This window comes from Clytia hemisphaerica, unplaced genomic scaffold (genome assembly GCF_902728285.1).
Source record: "Clytia hemisphaerica strain Z4C2 unplaced genomic scaffold, Clytia hemisphaerica genome assembly, whole genome shotgun sequence".
Taxonomy (NCBI): Eukaryota; Metazoa; Cnidaria; class Hydrozoa; order Leptothecata; family Clytiidae; genus Clytia; species Clytia hemisphaerica.
Window position 1 is genome coordinate 1145493 of NW_027103900.1, and position 20526 is coordinate 1166018.

The 20526-nt window shown below is 34.4% G+C and overlaps 3 protein-coding genes across 3 annotated transcripts; all 3 read right to left on the minus strand.

The window, feature by feature from the left end:
* Nucleotides 1-4935: 4935 nt before the first annotated feature.
* On the minus strand, nucleotides 4936-7371 carry LOC136808845 (pyridoxal phosphate phosphatase PHOSPHO2-like). The gene is made up of 3 exons (XM_067065402.1): nucleotides 6742-7371; nucleotides 6076-6236; nucleotides 4936-5236 (listed from the first exon to the last, which is right to left on the minus strand). The coding sequence occupies exons 1-3, from the start codon at nucleotides 7098-7100 to the stop codon at nucleotides 4968-4970; spliced, it is 789 nt and encodes a 262-aa protein (XP_066921503.1). The 5' UTR covers nucleotides 7101-7371; the 3' UTR covers nucleotides 4936-4967.
* Nucleotides 7372-8683: 1312 nt separating this feature from the next.
* Nucleotides 8684-10075, minus strand: LOC136808902 (protein trapped in endoderm-1-like). Its single transcript, XM_067065468.1, has one exon. The coding sequence runs from the start codon at nucleotides 9958-9960 to the stop codon at nucleotides 9013-9015; it is 948 nt and encodes a 315-aa protein (XP_066921569.1). The 5' UTR covers nucleotides 9961-10075; the 3' UTR covers nucleotides 8684-9012.
* A 1282-nt stretch (nucleotides 10076-11357) lies between these two features.
* LOC136808772 (high-affinity lysophosphatidic acid receptor-like) lies at nucleotides 11358-12418 on the minus strand. The gene has a single exon (XM_067065310.1). It carries the CDS (start codon nucleotides 12300-12302, stop codon nucleotides 11358-11360), a length of 945 nt encoding a protein of 314 aa, XP_066921411.1. The 5' UTR covers nucleotides 12303-12418.
* Nucleotides 12419-20526: the final 8108 nt, after the last annotated feature.

Consider the following 20526-nt stretch of genomic DNA (forward strand, 5'->3'; position numbering starts at 1 on the left):
TGCAAAAATTCTATGAAATAGACTAATAAAGTGTACATAAAGTGTACAGCCGATAAATGGAACGGGCCGACTTTAGGCTATAATCTCTTAAGAAATGATCATTTTTCTAACGCCGACATTCTTTTATATACCAATCGTGTATGAGTAGACCGGTCCCATTATTTCGTCCGTCAAAACCATCGAAAGCTTAAGGCACATTAATTTGTCCCTTCACAGAAGGCGTGTCGAAATCTTAGGGCGCGTCAAATTTTAAAGGCGCGTCGAAATTCTAGGGCGCGTCGAAATCATAGGGCGCGTCAAATTTTCAAGGCGCGTCGAAATCAAAGGGCGCGTCAAATTTTCAAGGCGCGTCGAAATCATAGGGCGCGTCAAATTTTCAAGGCGCGTCGAAATCATAGGGCGCGTCAAATTTTCAAGGCGCGTCGAAATTCTAGGGCGCGTCAAAGTTTGAAGGCGCGTCGAAATTCTAGGGCGCGTCAAATTTTGAAGGCGCGTCGAAATCATAGGGCGCGTCAGGCGTGTTAGGCGCGTAGGCGCGTGGGCGCGTAAGGCGCGAAGGCGCGTTAGAAATATGAGGGCGCGTGGGCGCGTAAGGCGCGTCATTTAGCAGACTCAAACAATACATACACAACAATTATGCTATACAGGATCAGGATTGATAGTAATAGTTATGATATCCTTGTTTATCTTGTGATGCCATTGTCAAAACATTACAATAGAACTTCCAAGAAGAAAAAGTATCAGAAAAAACATTTTTGACTAATATATTATTGCTAAAAGTAAAAAGACATTTGAATTTTTATGTATTTCCATTTGTCTCGAACTTCCAACACCTCGATAAAAACAAAACAAAAGAAAAAAGAAAATAAGATGGCCACGGTTTCCCCGATTCTTGTCCATAAATATACAGTGAAAAAAAAAGCCTCTAGAAAAGGTTTGAAAAGATATTAAGTCTTCAAATAAAATACACTAGGCAGTAAAATTATTCTACTTTCACCATTTTCCAAGACAACTTTGAGACGCAACGCATCTCCTCTCAAACTCAAAAAATCATAACAGTCCAAAAAACAATATAATTTCAGAGAAAACCCCAAATATCTCCTGTTTTAGCCACGCTTTCTGTTTGATTTTTTCTATTATTCAAAGAAGAGAACGCGGAGCGGAACAGTCAGTTCATGACGTGGCGCTCATGCAGTCAACATGGCGGAGGAAAAGAAAATTTTGAAATATTTCTTTTTAAACTTCAGAGGTTTTCAAGATTGTTTAAAGAAACATCAAAGACAAAGTTGTCAAACAAAAGATAAGTACTTTCTTTCTACTCTTTATTTATTATATTTTCTGTCATAAATACACTGCAAGCTGCTTGATTTTTCCAGGAAAAATTTAAAAATGCCTAATTCTGAGAAATCTCTATCGGAATTAAATAAACGTTTGAAAGATATTCAATCCAAAATAAAGGATATGAAGGATAAACAACAGGAAAGAACAAACAGTTTGCGGTCGAAATCAGATGATGATGGTGAGGAATCCTCATCATCATCACCCTCAACAAGAAGAACCAAACATAAACATAAGAAAAAGAAGAAAAAACATAGCTGAAAACGTAAATCCGGGGGAGAAGAGGAACAACCTGCATCAGTGCATGCAAAAAGGAAGTGCATCCCAGTAAGATCGATACATACTAGCCCAGTGCGGCAAAATCATAGCATAAATCATAACATCGGCTGGGAGACAGACTCGGACAACCCAGCTCCTTTTAACGAAATTGACTTATCAGAGCCAGAGGAAACATTCAATGCAAGGGCTAGCCAAACAGATGGCTATGAGTCACTCAACGAAAATGAGAATCAGAACCCTGTAGTTTTAGTAGATAAGGAACAGCAAAACAATGGGGAACTAAAAGAGCCAGAACTTGAATTAGATGTCGAAAACCTTGTCTCTGTGTCAACTGAGGAAGAAAGATCGAGCCCTCTTGACGAAAAATTGGCTCAGTTAATTAAGACAAACTGGGACAGTGAGAAGCCTTTTGAGAACATGAAAAAGATTTTCAAAACATACCCTTGCCCAGAAAACTGTACCCTTGACCCCCCGAAAGTAAATGGAAAATCTTGAATAGTGCCCAAAGAAAGTCAGATGTTAAACTAGTTACCATACAGAAATCACTGAAAAAAACCCTGAATGTAAATCTAAAAATCTTAGAAGAAGTTAAAAATGGTAACGTATCTGTTCAATCTCTGGCACAGAAAACTGTGGACATGGCTGCTATTTTGGGCCATGCCTCCCACGAAATTTCACTGAAACGCAGAATCTTTATTTGTGGCAATATCAATCCTCAATACAAGGACTTTTGTGCACAGTCACAGCCAATAACTTCAAAACTGTTTGGGGATGATCTCCCAAAACTAGTTAAAGAGTTGAATCTCACAAATAAAATAAGCAATAAATATGCTAAATCATCAACTACAAAAAGCTATGACAAACCCCAGAGAGGGCAAAATTACAACAGAAGAAATTCTTTTTTAGGTCGAGGGAGGGGGAGCCTCCCATACCGTCAAAACAACTACACCCAATCGAAAAGACCAACAAAGAAGTCAAACTAAGCAAAGAAAACATCCAAAACCAGGTAAGAAACAAATTTAACCTTGACTCAAAGCTAGAGGAATTTGAAGGAGGTCAACTATCCAAGCATCAGGCCAAGTGGGGTAGATATACATCTGATGCTGCTATCATGAATATCATAAAAGGAGACACTTTTCTCTTTACTTGCTTACCAAGGTCAAAACATTTTGCAAAAAATGCACAATTTTCTCCAGAGGAGAAATCTTTCATCAGGGAAGAAATAATCAAGTATCTAAAGAAAAAGATAATCAAAAAATGCCATCATGAAGATGAGGAATTTAACTCCCCAATTTTTACCAGACCAAAGTCAGATGGTTCAATTAGAATGATATTGAACTTAAAAATATTGAATGAACACATAAAATTTGAACACTTCAAAATGGGCAATATTTATTCAGTACTCCAAGGGATGTTTTATGGCAAAAATTGACTTAAAAGATGCATATTACAGTGTAAGGATAGCTAAGGGATACCAAAAGTATCTGAAATTTGAATTTGATAATCAATTATACCAATTTACTTGTTTTCCAAATGGGCTTGGGCCATGCCCAAGAAAGTTTACAAAAATAATAAAAGTACCAACCTCAAATCTTAGAAAAGCTGGTATCCCAGTGTGTAGTGGATATATTTATGATCTCTTTACTAAATCTCAATCCTATGAAGGCTGTCTTAAAAACATTATTGAAATAGTAAAAGAATTTCACTATCTTGGTTTTGCCATTCATCCAATAAAATCTGAATTTGAACCAAAACAGATTTTAACTTTTTTGGGGTTTGTTATAAATTCAATTGAAATGTCAGTATCTTTGACCCCAGAGAAGGAAAACCAACTTAAAAATCTAGTATCACAATTACTAAAAATCAAGAATCCAATAATAAGATTTGTAGCAAAAGTACCTTGGTTTCTAGTTTCCCGGCTGTAAAATTTGCTCAACTGCACTATAGACATATTGAAAAAGTAAAATCTGAAGCATTGGCAAAAAATAAAGGAAATTATGAAGCCAAATGCCAACTTTCCAATGAATCTCGGGCAGAATTAAAATGGTGGAAAACAGCCATTCTTAAAAATTGGATAAGTCCACCACCAATAACTCTAGAAATGAAAACTGATGCATCCACAGGTGATTTCTCTCCAAATTCCTCTGGCGGTTTGGGAGCAACATGCCAGGATATTCAATGTGGAGGTGGATGGGACATTATAGAGCAATCTTACCATATAAATACTCGTGAGCTGCTGGCTATCTACTTTGCACTTCGATCTTTTAAAAACCTTTGTAAAAGTAAACATGTTCGTATTCTGAGTGATAACACTACAGCAATTGGCACGGTCAACAAAATGGGCTCTGGCAAAAGTCTTATAAATAATGAGATAAGCAAAGACATTTGGCAGTTTTGTGAAGAAAATGAAATTTGGGTCACAGCAACTTACATTCCAGGAATAGAGAATGATATTGCTGACACAGAATCCAGAAGAGAGTATAAAGAGGCAGAGTGGAAACTAAATCCTGAAATCTTTGGATTTCTAACTGCTACTTTAAACTTCAAACCAGAAATAGACTATTTTGCTAGTAGGCTTAACACTCAGCTACCCAAATATGTCTCTTACAGGCCTGACCCATATGCTCACTTAATAACTGCTTTAGCCCAAAACTGGTCCAACACTAAAGGCTATATTTTCCCTCCTTTTAGCTTAATCGACCGTGTACTTCACAAGATTCGACACGAAAAAGCAACAGCAATGGTAGTAGTCCCAGTGTGGACCACCCAACCATGGTATACAACTTACATGGAAATGCTGAGATCGAAGCTGGTAACGATTCCACCCTGTCCAACCGTAATGACAATGCCACAAACTCCAAATCTTGTACACCCTCTTCACAAAAACCTTACCCTAATGACTGGGATCTTATCCAGCAAAGATATCAAAATGAGGGAATAAATGAAAGCTCAATCAACATTCTTCTTACAAGTTGGAAAAAAAGGTACAAAATCTTCCTATGCTAAGTACCTCACAGCTTGGAAAGACTTCTCTTTGTCAAGAGGTATTGATTCTTTTGACCCAACAATACCACAAGCCTTAGCTTTCCTAACAAATTTATTTGAGAAAAATCACAGCTATGGTCAACTCAATACAGCTTGCAGTGCTCTTTCAGCTGTATTTGCTCCAAAACAAGGGACAACTTTCGGAAAGCTTCCCATTCATTATAAAAAGATTCATGAAAGGTGTATTTGAGGTTGAGGTAAAGCACCTGGGTGGGCGCTATAATCTCTCTCATCGTTACTGGAAACTAGAAATCATAAAATCACAAATAAATATCAACTTAGGTAAGTCTCATTTATTTGTTCAATTATATTGCATCATCTATCCTACTCTTTAAAATCTTCTCCACATCATGTCCATTATTCCATTCAATCATATTCGCCTTAAATTTATCTCCCTTATCTTTCAACAACCTCTTATGCATAGAATAACCTGTCCTCGTTAACACGTGTTCGTGGCATTGTAGAGATAAAGCAGCACAAAAATCTGCAGTACCGTCACCAACATAGAAAATGTTTTTCCATTTCATATCACGTGACCATTCTGTTTGTTCACGATACGTCTCGACGAAAACACCTGGAAAATGCAACGTTGAAAGCTGAGAGGATTGAGAAAAACTTTTTTGCTTGTACAATGTATACATGTCTATGTCGAAAGCCCAAGGCCTAAAGGACTAGCAGAAGCTAGTAGAATTTGAAGCCGCTAAATCCTACTTAAGTAGGATCGAGCCTTGAGCGACCCGCGTGGTTTTTATACAAATACCAGATTGAAAGTAAAATTTGCTACTAGATTTCAAAAAAATATATACCACTCGAAAACAAAGAAACTGCTAAATTCAATCCGTCGTTAATAACGGCGTATATCTCAAGGTTTCACTTTTCCTTGCCTGAGAAAGAGTAACGATTCGCTTCTAGCCCTTCGACATCACTGGTTTATGTTCACTTAAGGAGCTCAGCGCATATCTCAACAAGAAAAAAGAGTTCACAACAGGCCTTTTCATAAATTAATTGGGTGCAACGACTACCTCGTTTTGGAACACTTAACAAGGTCATAATAGTCCTCAAGTCTGTAAATTTTAATATTATAGATGGGTAAACGTTTAATGAATTACCCCTAGGAGTCGATTAGCAAAGTAATATTTTGAAAACGAGGTAAGCGTTGCTCGTGACGTAATTTATTAAAAGGTCTTACAAAAATAAAGTGTTAACATTATTAGGAATACAGTTGACCCTCTCTAATTCGATTTTCAATGGGAATCGGATTTTAATCGAATAAAGGAGCATATCAAATGTTAAGTTGTCGTTTATGAGCGTTTCTTGTTGATCGTGACTTTCAATATTATTGAATAATGGAGCTTAACGAATAGTACCAGTAGAACGTCAAATTAGATAGCGTCAACTGTAACATTTTTGTACCTTTACAGAAATCTGGAGGGCAAATTTGACAATTGACAAGGAATGGGTGATAAGGTTTGACCAGAAGAGGTCCATCCTTCATCCATTCTGCTTCGTAAGTGTGTATAGAATCAAAACAATCACCGATTGAATATTTCTTCACCAATAAATCTATGAAATAACTGAAATGGAAAAGTGGGAACACAATGTTTGAGCAAAGATTTTATCTTTTCTTATATGTTATTTAGCCAAGAGAAATCAAAATCGACAAAAGCTCCAATCTCCCAATGAATGCACGAGACTTTACCCTATTGTCATTAAGACTCTTTGGCCGCCAAAAGGCACCGCAACATTGCAAATGGCGACTTGTTCGTAATGAATTGGCTACTGAACTGACACACAACGTTGTTCCAACGTTTATTTAACGTTCACAACGTCCATATAACGTTAGATGAACGTCGAAACAACGTTGTGTGTCAGCTGGGTAGCAGTGTCTCAACATATTTGGCTTAAATCATGATTTACAGTTCCTCATTTTTGAATATGTTTTCTATCCTGGAACCAAACCATTAAAATTGGCATTTAAGAGGTTTCATTAACTTTCGCTTTATTGCAAACTAAAGTTTTAAGTTCAAAATTAATAGACGGAATAATCCTGCAAAGTGAATTTACAACAAGGTGACACACCTGTTCGAATGTGATAACATTATGCATTCACATTTCTCTTGATTCTGACGTAAAAATTCAAAAACTTTTTCAAAACCAGGAGTCAATGGTATATCTTCGATAATTTTATCAATGTCCTTTTGAGAGATGTTATTTTGGTGAAGATCAGCCAGCGCCAGGGACATTGTTTCCGCCCAACCAAGGTCGTTTTTTAAATACCTCTCCCCTGACAAACATTTTCCATATAAATTTTGTGCTTTAATGATTTCTGAGTCTGTATTTTTGTCAATGATTGTGTTATCAAAATCAAATATGAGAAGAATTTCCTTCTTGGCTTGTTGAGCTTGAGGATTGTCTGCCGATATCGGATTTGCAGCCATTATCTGTTAATGTTTTTTTTTACGATGAGTTTGTATTATGATTATTCATATGCACTTCTGAAATGAGAAGAAGTTCATAATCACCTGAAATTTTTCCATCTCAAAAATATCAGCCATACAGTAGACTCTTATCAAACCTCGCAGAAGTAATTACACTATACAAAGTTGCCATAGTTTTAAAAGCTTTTCAGCAAAAAAAGATTGTACAGAAGCGTGGCGGGATGCAACAAAATCGCAGCCTTGGGGACAGTTGCACCTCCCTGCTAACACGCCACAGCTAGTGGAGATTAACACTAGATGTTGCAGACAGGTCAGCATCCCTTTTATAATCAGTTAAGAACAATTTTTCACTCGGCCCATGGTTCGATGGGTCGTGGTGAGATATCTAAACTGCCTAACCAATCAAAAGATAAATGATTTTTGCTAACAAGGCACTTTTTAAAAAAATAAGCTAAGCATTTTTTTGACACTTTTAGCTTCAAAAGTTGTTTGATTGAATTGATGAAAAACTTCATCGGGACATGAATGGTCGGAACATCAGCATTGAATATCGCATTGATCAGTTACGATCGTTACGTCAAGTTTTACCGATTACGCGATCGGGAAATGAGTAGACGTGAGTTGTACCTAATGATCTTAGCGACTTGGCTTTCCCCCGTCACTCTGTTTTTACCGATTATGACTGACAGACTTGTGTTTATGATATCGTTAACCGCTTTGTTTACATTACCTTTGATAATTATTATCGCGGCATACTACAAAGTGGTCAGATATGTCAAGAAGAACACATTGATATTTGATAACATCAAACAAAATCAAATTCGTCGCGAGAGAAACAAGAAAATCGTGAAAAGGTTAACTATTCTCGTCATTTGCTACTTCGTATGTTTAATACCACTGACTGTCAATTTCTTCTTAGAAATTTTTTATAAAGTATAATCGAGAGGCGAAAAGACGGTTGCGCACTAAACGTTAGCTATCGTTGGTATATTTGCCACTTCTCTCAATTCCTTCTTAAACCCGATAGTCTATGTCTCAAATTTCCCAGAATTCAAGAAAATCTTCAAAAGTTTATTTGGATTGTCAGCCAGGGTGTCAGGGGGTAGCTAAAGGTCCACAAGAAGTCCTGGAAACAGTGCTCTTAAAGGATAGTTAGTCTCAAAATCAAAGCCATTTCAAAATTCATTGATAATATCCGTGAATGAATAGGAAAGCATCTACGATGAAACGAGTAAGAATGCATAAATTCCATGCGCATATAACAGGGAAATAAATAACGAAAAACAATATACGCTTTATTTTTTATAAGAATGGTGTAAATCCATTTCATTATTTATATTCTTGACTTTTTGGGAAAATAATCCTAAAATATTCTTACAGCATTTTCAGGTTAGGATCTAATTCAGACTAGATTTAATATTTAGTACATACGTCTCAAGCATAAAATGACATTTCTGTGAAAGGAGTGAGCCTTACTTGGGGGTAGTTGGCAATTTATAAGTTAAAAGGCTCTAAAATGGCATTCTTAGCTTGAGTAGCAAAATTCCATGATGGTGACATCTTAGCATAAAAAAGCGTGTACATTGCAACCCCTGGCGGTGTTTTACAAGCCAAACATAATAAATAAAATTAAACATTTTGCTTGCGTTTCTAGACCAGGCAGATATTCTAGTTATCATTGGGTAGTTAGGTAATTTTACAATTAAATTTCATTATCTTTTACTGCATATCAATTTCTAATCAATAATGTGAAATAATCAAATAAATATATATATAGCTTAAATAAAGATTTTAGATATAGAATATATTCACACCAAAATTTCCAAGAGTTTTTGTTTTTAATCTATAAATAGCACAGTACAATATCCCTTTAGTCCAGAAAATTTAAAAACTTAAAACAAACTCAGATTTTTTAGTTGACTCTTTCAGAAGTCGTATCAATGTTAGTCGAGCTTGTTTCGATGACTACATTACCTCTTAACCCAAACATCTTCCGAAATTCTCTCTGGAAATCGGGAAACTTTGAAAAGTAAATAATCGGATTCAAAACGGAGTTGACGCATGCGCATAAAGCGCCAATGACAGTGAGAGTTTGATGAGTAACTGATTTCTCTTGATTTGAAAGTCGATTGAAAACTTCCCAGAAAAAGTTGACCATTAAAGGTAGTAAACAGATGAAATAACAGAACACCAGAACACTTAATCGTTGTACCAATCTTCGATTATTCTCATTCTTCGATGATTGTCCGCCCTCGCTCCTTTCTTTAACAAACGAATTCTTTTTGACGAATTTGACAACCATACAGTAAGCAACTATGATGATGATTAATGGTATGATTGTAAACAAAGCCAAAACTGCCATAAACAACAAACGGTTGATGAAGAAAGTCATGGTAAACAGGATCGGTGTTATCCATGTTGACAAAATTAGAAAGTATAATCTTCTTTTGCTCATTTTAATGTCATAATTTGTAAGGCTTGACAGCATGACATACCGGTCATAACTGATCAAGGCAATATTGAGAGAGGAAGTACCAATCATCCAGGGTGCTAAGATATTCTTAGTGTTTTCAAGAAAACAACTCGATCGTAGATCCTCTGATAACATTTGTATGGTGAAAACAATACATAATCCAAGACCAACCAATGTATCTGACGTTGATAGGGATGATAAAATTTTGTTGGATTTTTTACATCGCATTGAAGGTTTTTGTAGAATGATCAATGAGACGATACTTCCGGTTGTTGCCAAGATGGAGCATATCACAAACCCAGTACCCAAAATGTATCTTGAAATGCTGGAGATATCACCGTAGCTGTATGTACATGATATTGATGTAGAGGCTGTGCTATTATTCATCTTCAGCTCCAATAATCAAACAAATGGTTGAAATGATAAGTGAGTCTCTTGGATAGAGACACAACACTGATTTATATGTTTATTCTCTCATCTATCGTTTAAAAGAAAACGAAAGTAGGAAATTTTACTAGAGGGAAACGAAAGTGCTTTTAGAGAGATGACACAGCAGAGGTCTGATGAAAAGTTTTAATTATAAACGAATTATAGGTAATCTCTTTATTTACAAGATTATATATATGTTTTTAAAAAAAGAATTTTCATAATGACTTGACTGCTTGCCTACCGAGATCAAAATTAATTCTAATTTGACTTTCTAGTTCACTAAGTGAAAAATGAAAAACCACCTTCCATTTTTCCCATAATAATGATTCTATTGTGAAAACCAAAAATTACAAAAAGGAAAAATTTCAATTATAAAAAAAATCAAACTAAGTTAAATCAAGGTGTTACAAAAAAATATACAAATATTCCGTACTAATAATTAAAAATGATATCTTTTGAAACAACAATTATAAAAGAAAAAACATCCCTTTTATAATTAAAATTCGGACCAAATAATTAAATTTGACTATGGAAAATTGCAGATTAAAATAGAAGTGGTGAGAAGGTGGTTCAAAAACATTTTAGACCCTTAATTATTGTTCCAGGCAATTAATCATTTTTCTTAAAAATACAGAATCCACCTGGGGTTGATTCATCTACACGGTTTTTTTCATAAGAACATCCAACATTTTTGAAGCCTTCAGATGTGCTTAACCCTTTTGAGTTTTAAGCCTAAAAATGTTCTTAACATGTTCTTATTTTCGCCATTTTTTGAGTATTTTTGTTCATTTTCTTAAGAAATTGGGTGTTTTTAAGGTCCGAGAAGCCTTAAAATGTTCTTAACTTTTTCTCATATTATTTTGGCCAGCGAAGCCTTAAGTTCTTATATAGTTTGTTCTTATAAAAAAACCATCTAATCGTAGTGGCGGATCTGGGTTCAAATCTTATGACGAAGATTCTTCATTCCCATATAAGAATTATTGCTAAAAGAAACTTATCGTCATAAGATTTGAGCCCACTTTACATAATCCACAATTAATCCCTAATCAAAATTGCAATTTTTTTCTATGTCCACTGTTTCTTTACCAACCATTTTCAAAATGTAAAGCATGAAAATATCTTGCCAAGCATAGTACCTTTCCTTAGCATGTCGTATGTCCGTTTTTTATGATGCTCCGCTTTGTCAATTGAAGTTTATTTTAGAAGAAACGGCGCATTGCGAACAAACATTCGACGATTGCTACGTCACTATACCAATTAACGCTATATCAATAATCGTATTACTTTAAGCACTTAGTAATAATGAAATGACTTTGGCATGCTCTAGATTGAAATATCTTCCATATCATATCCTCTCAGTTCTCAGATACTACTTCAGATGTAGTTTGATTACTTGAAGTTACTCCATCACAGACCTCGTTTGATCTGATGCTAAACATTTTGTAAAACTCTTTTTTCATATCAGGAAACTTTGACACATAAATAATAGGGTTCAAAACAGAATTCAATAAAGCTGAATAAATGCCAAATATTGTTAACGTTTGATGAGCTGCTGTTCTTTCTCTTTTTAAAACACGTGTAAAAATCTCATAAAAGAATGCTGAAGTCAATGGCAAAAGACAAGATACATAGCAAATCACCAAAAAAGTTAATTTTTGGACCAACTTTTTATTTTGCTCTTTTCTACGTATGTTTTGCTCTTCATCATTTGTGAAATGAAATGTATTCTTCTTCACATACTTAACGACTGAGTAATAAGAAACAACGGTCACAATAAGTGGAATGAAAGCCAATAATGTTAGACAAGCCACAAACAACAGCCTGCTCACAAACACAGTCATGATCATAAGGAAAGGTACAATCCATGCAGCAACGATCAAAATATTGATTTTAATTTTACTCATTCGATCATCATAATTATTGAAACTTGATAACATCACATACCTATCATACCCAATGAGGGCCATACTCATTCCAGAAGTCGCACCCATCCAAGGGGCCAATATACTTTTGACAAGCTCCACGCCACAGCTTTTAAATAAGGTTTCGGACAAAAGTTGTGCAGCTAAGAATGGACATAAGAAAACTCCAACAAAAGTATCTGAGAAGACTAAAGATGAAAGAATCTTATTGCATTTTGATCGCATTGATGGTTTGAAAAGAATTGTCAATGATATCAGATTACCAATCGATGCAAGAAATGATGAAATGATGAAAGCTATTCCCAATATATTTCTTGTTACTGGTGTAATGTCTCGATAACTCATTTGACAAAGAGTAACAGTTGTCTTATTTTCCATTTTCAATCAGTATTTAGTTCGAAATGAATATAGCGTCTTGAAACAGCTAGAGTTTACCTCAAAAATCTTGAAGAAAAAAATTGAAAAATTTGAAACCAAATTTTCCTTCTTCTCAATTTTCCCTGTTTTCTGTAGAGATATCTTTGTAAGATGATACATTTAAAGAAAATTTCGCTTCACGATATTATTGAAAATTAATTAAAATTCGGACGCATATAATAAATATTATATATCAAAATAATGTGTTCAAAAGAAATCTCATTTATTTATCAAAACTTCTTTTTTCATTTATGTTATGCAATAATGAAAAATGACTACCAGACAATAAAGAAAATACCAGACAGATTTTCCAAATAAAAGGTTTTGAGGAGGAAAAACTACTCTCAGTATACAACAACGTTCAAATAGTATCTACTGAATGCAACTAAGTTAAGTAATACTGTCAAAAACAGAGAAACTTGGGAATAAATTGTCTTTTTTAGCTTTGAGATGCAAAACCATGATGATAATCAAACGACTAGCAGCAGTCATAATTGCGAAATGGGCTACCACGACATAACAACTACAACAAGAAACATATTGGGAATAGCTTTCATACTTTCATCAATTCTAGCATCGATTGGCAATGTGATATCATTGACGATCCTATTCAAACCATCAATGCGAACGAAATGCAATAAGATTCTTTCATCTTTGGTCGTCTCGGATGCTTTTGTTGGACTAATCACGTGTCCTTTACTAGCAGCACAACTTTTATCAGACACTCTTTTCAACAGTTGCATCGTGGAAATCTCCCTAAGCATAATGGCACCTTGGACAGGAGCCACCTCTTCTCTCAGTATGTCATTTATCGGTTATGATCGATATATCATGTTGACAAGTTACAAAAATTATGATGAAAGAATGAGTAGACGAAAGATTAATACCTTACTATCAATTCTATGGGGTATACCTCTTTTAATGTTTACAAGTGTTTTAATAAGTCGAGTTCTCTTCATCACGTTGATTGCCATTTTGGCTGTTTTACCGCTAATAATCATCATAGTTTGTTATTCATCGTTGGTCAAATTTGTCAAAAAGAACTCAATAACAACAAACAGTGATGAACAAAACAAAAGAACAAGAGAAAAAAATAAAAAATTGGTTCAAAGGTTGACATTGTTGATCTTCTGTTATTTCACTTGCTTGTTACCCTTGACAGTTGCTTTTGTTTATGAAATCGTCGTTCGCATAAGAGACGAAAAATTAACAGTAGGTCATCAAACGTTGACAATATTTGGTATTTACACTGGCTTACTGAATTCTGTTTTGAACCCTATTATTTATGTGTCAAAGTTTCCAGATATCAAAAAAGAGTTTTACAAAATGTTTGGCATCAGATCAAATGAGGTCTGTGATGGAGTAACCTCAAGTAAACAAACTACATCTGAAGCACTTTCAACAAAGTAATTTGCAAAAGGATGGAAAGATGGAAAATATTGAAAATTGAAGAAAGCTTGACATATGACATTTTTATGAAAAAAAACTTTATATCAAAAACTAAAAGAAATTCTTGAAAAATTTAGCTTTCAGTATTTACTAAGTTCCATAAAAACTATAAAATGTTAAATTCATATACCTTATTTGTGATGACCTTGTGTATTATGGTATGTACCAAAATGCTATGATGAGTTTGGAACAAGAAACCAGGAACCTTTCCTGGTGGAGGTACTCAGATGTAATCGGGAACGGGGGCATGCTGTTGGTCAGGTTCCGTTTTTTAGGCTCTGACAAATATCTGACAGGGTCCCAAATTTACTAATTTTCAAGGGTTGACTTTTGGTTATTTTGGACAATTTTCAGGATGGAAATCAAATAAACGCCTTGTATCTCTTAGTCATTTTCCATCGTATTGATTAACTTATCCCTATTCCGTAGCCAGTAGCAGTAGTTACACTCCGGTCATTATTCTTTAGAGCAACTATCCCCTAATTGTTTAATTATTTGATTTTAATTAGTTTTGAGTTATTCTAATGATATTTTATATATTTACTACTCCTGGACACTCTGCAATTCCAAGTCATACTGTTGTGTCACACTTACATCCCTCATCAATCGTATTTACTCTACTAATTACCTAGATCTAACAGCCTACCTAGCGTCCTAGTCTGGTCGTACTTTATTTTACTGTCCATGGAGGAATTAGTTCTATTAGTTGTTATCAATAGTTGTATCAATTTTGTAGTATTTTATAGCGTAATCTAAATTCAAACTTTGGTTTTACACCGGTCTTGCACAAGCCACTAGCACTACGTTCACTCAGTCTACTTTTGCCAAGCTCATACTACTCTACAACGGTATTTCATCGAACCTACTCGTCTTTACCAACTTTTAGCCTTCTAGTCTCTAGTTACAACCGGTCTCAGTATTTTTAATGAACATCAGATTTTTTATACGCTACATATATATTTATCATACTCAATTTCCAGGTGAAGAGCCAATTGTAAAACTTTGGAGATACTGTGAAATATATCGTTATTATTATTGGTCAGCCTAAGCTGAGCATTCAAATAGGTAAAATTCGGTTCTTCTATAGACTAGAGTCTGCTTCTGGCTGAACTTTGCTTTTTGATAATTCTTGATGACGCTGAGTCCAGTGAAGTAGACTAGGAACGTTTGGCGAGGTCGCCATTTTGAAAAAGAATGTTTAAAATCCAAATAACAAAAAAACTACTTGGAGTTGAAAGATATAATCAAAAATGAGAAATAAACATCAATAACAGATTTGCAATCCCTTATTCTCAAATAAAAACGTTGCTTCATACTGTTTTTACCTTCCAAAAACAACTAAAATATGTTTTTTCTTTTTATTGCTGCTTTTTATTAGTTTTTGCAATAAAAACATATTTTTCTTGTTTGCCTCTAGGTGGGATTGATGGTGTTATGATGTTATTGGAATTTGATAAAGTTTACAAAAGTACAGCTACTGTCTAAATTTGATAAAGACTGGATGCAATCGTGCTTTTTTGGACTTGGACGTGTTTGATAAGGCGAATCGCAAAAAATTGTTTGGTTCCCGTCATTTCTACTTTAAAAAGTGGGGGTCGTTCGGTCATTCGGTTGAAAATATTTTTCTTTTAAGAAGCAGCTACATCTTGTTGAAAGGGAATCCGTGTGGACTGATCCGAATTAAGAAATTGAGAAACCGTGGATAAACTGGTTTTCGGTTTACTCTCCATTAGCATGTGGCTCGCTACTTCGATTTGAAAACTTGTAAACACAGAGCGTGCAAAATTATGACAAATGGTCTTTTTTGGAATTTGATCAATTATATTAATATTAATATATACAGTTCTTGTTGAAATTGATCAAACTATTTTTCATGCAGTTCCGGACGCAGATTGTGTTTTTCTAACCTTTCCTAACCTTGGCGCACGTTTTGACTGAATGATGGAATGGAATGAATGGCGATAACAGTTTATACATATCTCTTATCAGAATTGCAGAAAGTTATGAAAAATGGTTTCTAGAATTTAATGAATTATACCGCCAAGTTACACAACATGCACACTCTCGTCACAACTTGCATAGCCATAACAAACAGATCCATCTGGTCTTCATTTAACATTGTTTTAAAGTTTAAAAAACACTGCCAGTGCTTGGCACAGAAGAGAGGACTCCCAGTTGAAATTAATTGCTACTCCGCTGCCCTGTTGAATTTATTTATTATGCTCGTGTGTTTATTCCGCAAAGGCGGTAAAGCGATCGCCCAAATTCATAGACCAATCAAAAGCGAGTTTAAAGCAAAACGGGGGAAAAATGAGCTTCCCCGCATAGTTATGAATTTTAAGTTTTGCTTTCGATTATCATTTGCGACCAGCAAAGTCTTCAAGATGGTTGTGTGCATGTTGTGTAACTTGATGGTACTAAACTACAAAATTTATTTACGCAGACTGGATGCGAAATGTGTTTTTCAAGATTTTGTGATTTTGCTTCAAGTGCAAAGTAGGACAATGATCAGTCACATTTTTGGACCTACCTGGACGTCCTACAAATTAACCTGTGTTCGTTCGTCCGTCCGTCCGTTCGTTCGTCTGTTACCAACTTTTCTCGGGATTGAATCATAGAAATTTTTTGATTTTTGGTACAAAGGTGCAAAATGGTGGTGGCCAAAATGTGACGGAGCCCGATTTTCGGAAAAAAATCTTTAGGGCCAATTTAGGCCCAAAAATGCCCAAAAAAAGGGTTTTTTGGACTTTGTGAAAAGTCCTTTCATTAGATTTTCCTGATTTTTTATACAGAGATGTAGAATAACATTGTTCAAAATTTGAATTAATTCATTTTTCGAAAAAAAAAATTTGGGGGCCAATTTGGGCCCAAAAATGCCTAAAAATAGGGTTTTTTGGACTTTGTGAAAAAACTCTTCAGTAGTTTTTCCTGATTTTTTGTACGAAGACGTGGAATTACAGTGTGCTAAATATAAAAATAGTAGATTTTTCAAGAAAAAATTTTTTTGGGCCAAATTAGGCCCAAAAATAGGGTTTTTGTAGAAAATCTGTTCATGAGATTCTCCTGAATTTTTGTATAGAGAGGTAGAATAACAATGTGCTAAATATAATATAATGCATATCCACTCCACGTTTTTTTATATGGTTCGGTGCGGACTGTTTTGTTTTGTTTCAAGAACACTTTTGCCACATGTTCAAATCATGTAAACTGCTGGATTGTTCACGTGTTCATTTTTCATTCAGGTAGGTCCATAAATGTATCACTTGTTTTTAATGGAATTGCAGAAAGTTACGACAAATGGCTTTTTGACTTTGAATAATTAAAAAACCAAACAATTAAATTTGTTCAACAGTTCTGGAGGCAAATTATGTTTTTCTGACCTTGCCAAATTTTGGCTTTGACTGAATAGCAGTCAGTTTTTACGTACCTCATTGGCCTTGCAGACAACTGACAAATGGTTTCTGTAATTTGACCAAGTCTACCAAAATACAGTTCCTGTTGAAATGTTATAAATATGAACTACGTTTTGCAAAGTTTTTGATGCAAATTGTGTTTTTCTCGAGTTTGCGCTTTGTGACTTAAAGTTTGTAGCTTGTTAGTTTAAAGTGTTATTGGAGTTTTATCAAGTAAAACAAAAAGTACAGTTTCTATGTATATTTGATGGATATCTTTATTTTGGTTCTGACGCTTTGGCAATTTTCTTATTTATTTCTAGTATAACACTTTGGTCAGATATGGATATTGTCTACATCCAACATAAAAAATGTATCATAACTGACTGGAATTTGAAATTAACAAAAAGTTTAATTACACTATGTTTCTCTTTTATTTTATAGTAATGAACTATAGCTTAATTGTTTAATGTCATAGAAACAGTGCTACAATGCTAAAGAGAAGTATACTTTGAGCTTCTCGTGGCGGGGGGGGGGGGGGTTGGAGGAGCTTCATATCTAACAGGGTCCACTTTTCAATCTCCAGTGGCATGTTCCCGTCGGCTGTCAAGGTTAGTGCCCCCCCCCGTTGTTGATTGGTGACGAATTCAAATGGGAAGATCTGCAATAAAAAGGGGGAGTCCTGAAAACATTAAAACCACAAATGATATATGGGTGATTTTAAAAGGTTGTAGATTTTTAACTCTTTTAACTTAACTTTTTAACTTAGGATGTGAATTATTCCAATCAGGCTGATAGTATAGATTGGAAGCTAGTTAAAGTCTTTCATATCGAAATATCCAATGAAATAAACTGGGAAATGTTGAATTAAAACAGCCAAAAAAGATAAAAAATAAGCAAAATAGACCTAATTCTCAGGGATGCAATTTTTTACCTAAGAAAAATCTGTAAACAGATTTGAAATAAGCACTGGAAATCTAACTCTGCCTTTTACGATTTGATAGAGCTCAAAATTTAAGTTAGTCTTTCCACTTTCAACTCCCAACAATTTTTATTTTTCTTGGAATCTCAATATAAAATTATCCACTCTTTGAAACACCCGCTATAATGATCAAAGTACAGAAGGAAGTAATTTTCACAAAACAATTTTTTTTTAAAACTGATAATGTCATCATTTCTAAGTCAAAATCGGTTTCAAGGCCAATCTTATTTTTGTAGCCTGATTATCCATACTCAAATTTCAGAAATCTAACATACAATAATTGAATTTTCAAATAGAGTCAATGAAGCTTCTATTCTATACTTCATTCAAAAACCTATTCTTGATGTCATTTATAGGCAGCAAGCAAAATATTCTGCACAAAAATAAAGCCCCAGAATTCTTGGATCTTCTTTTAGCTATTCAGGACATCATTGAATATATTGAAAGAAACACCAGATATTTATTTATTTGGAGATAGTACACCATAAAAAAACTCATACACACCATCAACCAGCTGCAACAATCTCCTTTACAATGTTTTGAAAGGTTTTACATCAATTTCAAAACTGAATCAGATAATCCGTAAGCCTACTCAATTTATTGCATTTTTACTGACTAATAATTCTGATTCAATCTTAAACTACATAAGCACACTAACTGTTCTTTCAGATCATTCATTGATATACCAAGCTATTTGATATATAAAAGTAATAAAAATTTACTCTATGCTTTTCATAGTTTCAACTTCTATTATGATCAAATCATTGGGATATATCAACTAAAAGTTCAAAAACACTGGTTGGCATGAAATTTTAAACCCACTTGATTTGAATCAGACCCTGACACCCAATATGATGCTTTTATGAAGCAATGCAAAATTATATCTTTAAGCTACTGTATATATAGAAAATGTCAGAAATCTTTGCAATTCATTGTTTCTCCAATATTGCTTTTCTTCTATCATCTTTATTTGGATTAGGTTTTTCTTTCACATACATACCACTATTTAAATTCCATTTGACTTTTTGCTAAATTTCCCTCTGTTTCGGAATGATTCATAAATTAAAAAATTAAAAAAAACCAAAAAAATCGTAAATATACATAATTAACAAAAATATTCTTCACTTTTTTCGTTTTTATCAGTTTATATATCAATACTTTTCTTTTTCTAAAATGACAGATATTACATATCTTCACTATATATATACATCTAAAAGTATTTTCATCCAAGAATAAATGCATTCAAAGAGACAGGCATATTTCAATGCAAAAGAAAGAAACAGAGAAAAAGATTTTATAATCTTAAAACTGCAGTAAAACTAAAACTTGTTGAAATTTAAATACTGCTTTGAAAATATTTCACTCGAAAAAGAGAGAACAGAAAATAGGTAGCAACCTTGAAAATCAAATTCAACCCAAAACTCTTTTACTCCACGCAAATTTATTCTCCAAATCTAAGCCAAAAGCTGGACTCTTAATTGATGCAGAAACTAGAAAATTGACTGACGATCCCCTTTCATGGCCAATATTCTACAAAATCAAAACAAACAAGTCTGTTTTCTTCACTCAACCTCCTCAAAATACGACCTTCATCCACTTGAGTCACAAATACCAACATTTCAAGATATCAATCTGATTGTCAATGTCAAGGAATTTGTCAAAGAAATCAGTACACTGTTAACAACTTTAGCACCTTGACCTGATCATTTTCAAGCATTTCTTCTGCTAAAAGCTAAGCTAAAATATAACACTGCACTATCACTTTATAATCATCTGGAGAAACAAAATCAACAAAGGAATCACTCCAAAACTTTTTTGAAATGGACATAATTACATTTTGTATCTACAAGAAAATGGCATCAAAACAGAATATGCTATGCCTTTAGTTTAAGAACAAATTTCTGAAAAAAGGGTTCGGTTTATTTGTAAGTAATTTTTTTTGGGGATGCAATTCCATCCTAATGAGTACCGTGAAGTCGGGTAACTTGCATCAGTGGAGGCTAACATGCATAACCCTCAAATGAATGACCTGGCTAGTCATTAAAATACAAAGTTAAATAAAAATGAAAATGGTAGAGTAGAGCTGCGTAGTTGATTTGTTTTGAGATTTTGCTGCTTTGATCGGTCAGTCATTTGATGGCTATGCAAGTTTCCCTCCACTGATGCAAGTTACCTGATCTCGCGGTATAATATAGGACCCTGCCAACGCACCGGACTGTCCGGTGTATTTGTCCGGTGGCAAAAAGTATCCTTTTGCTACACCGGACGCAATAAGTCCGGTGTCAGTCCGGTGTTGCATACCAGGGAATTTTGGACGCTGGACATTTATGAAACAAAAAATTAAGAAACACCGGACGCACCG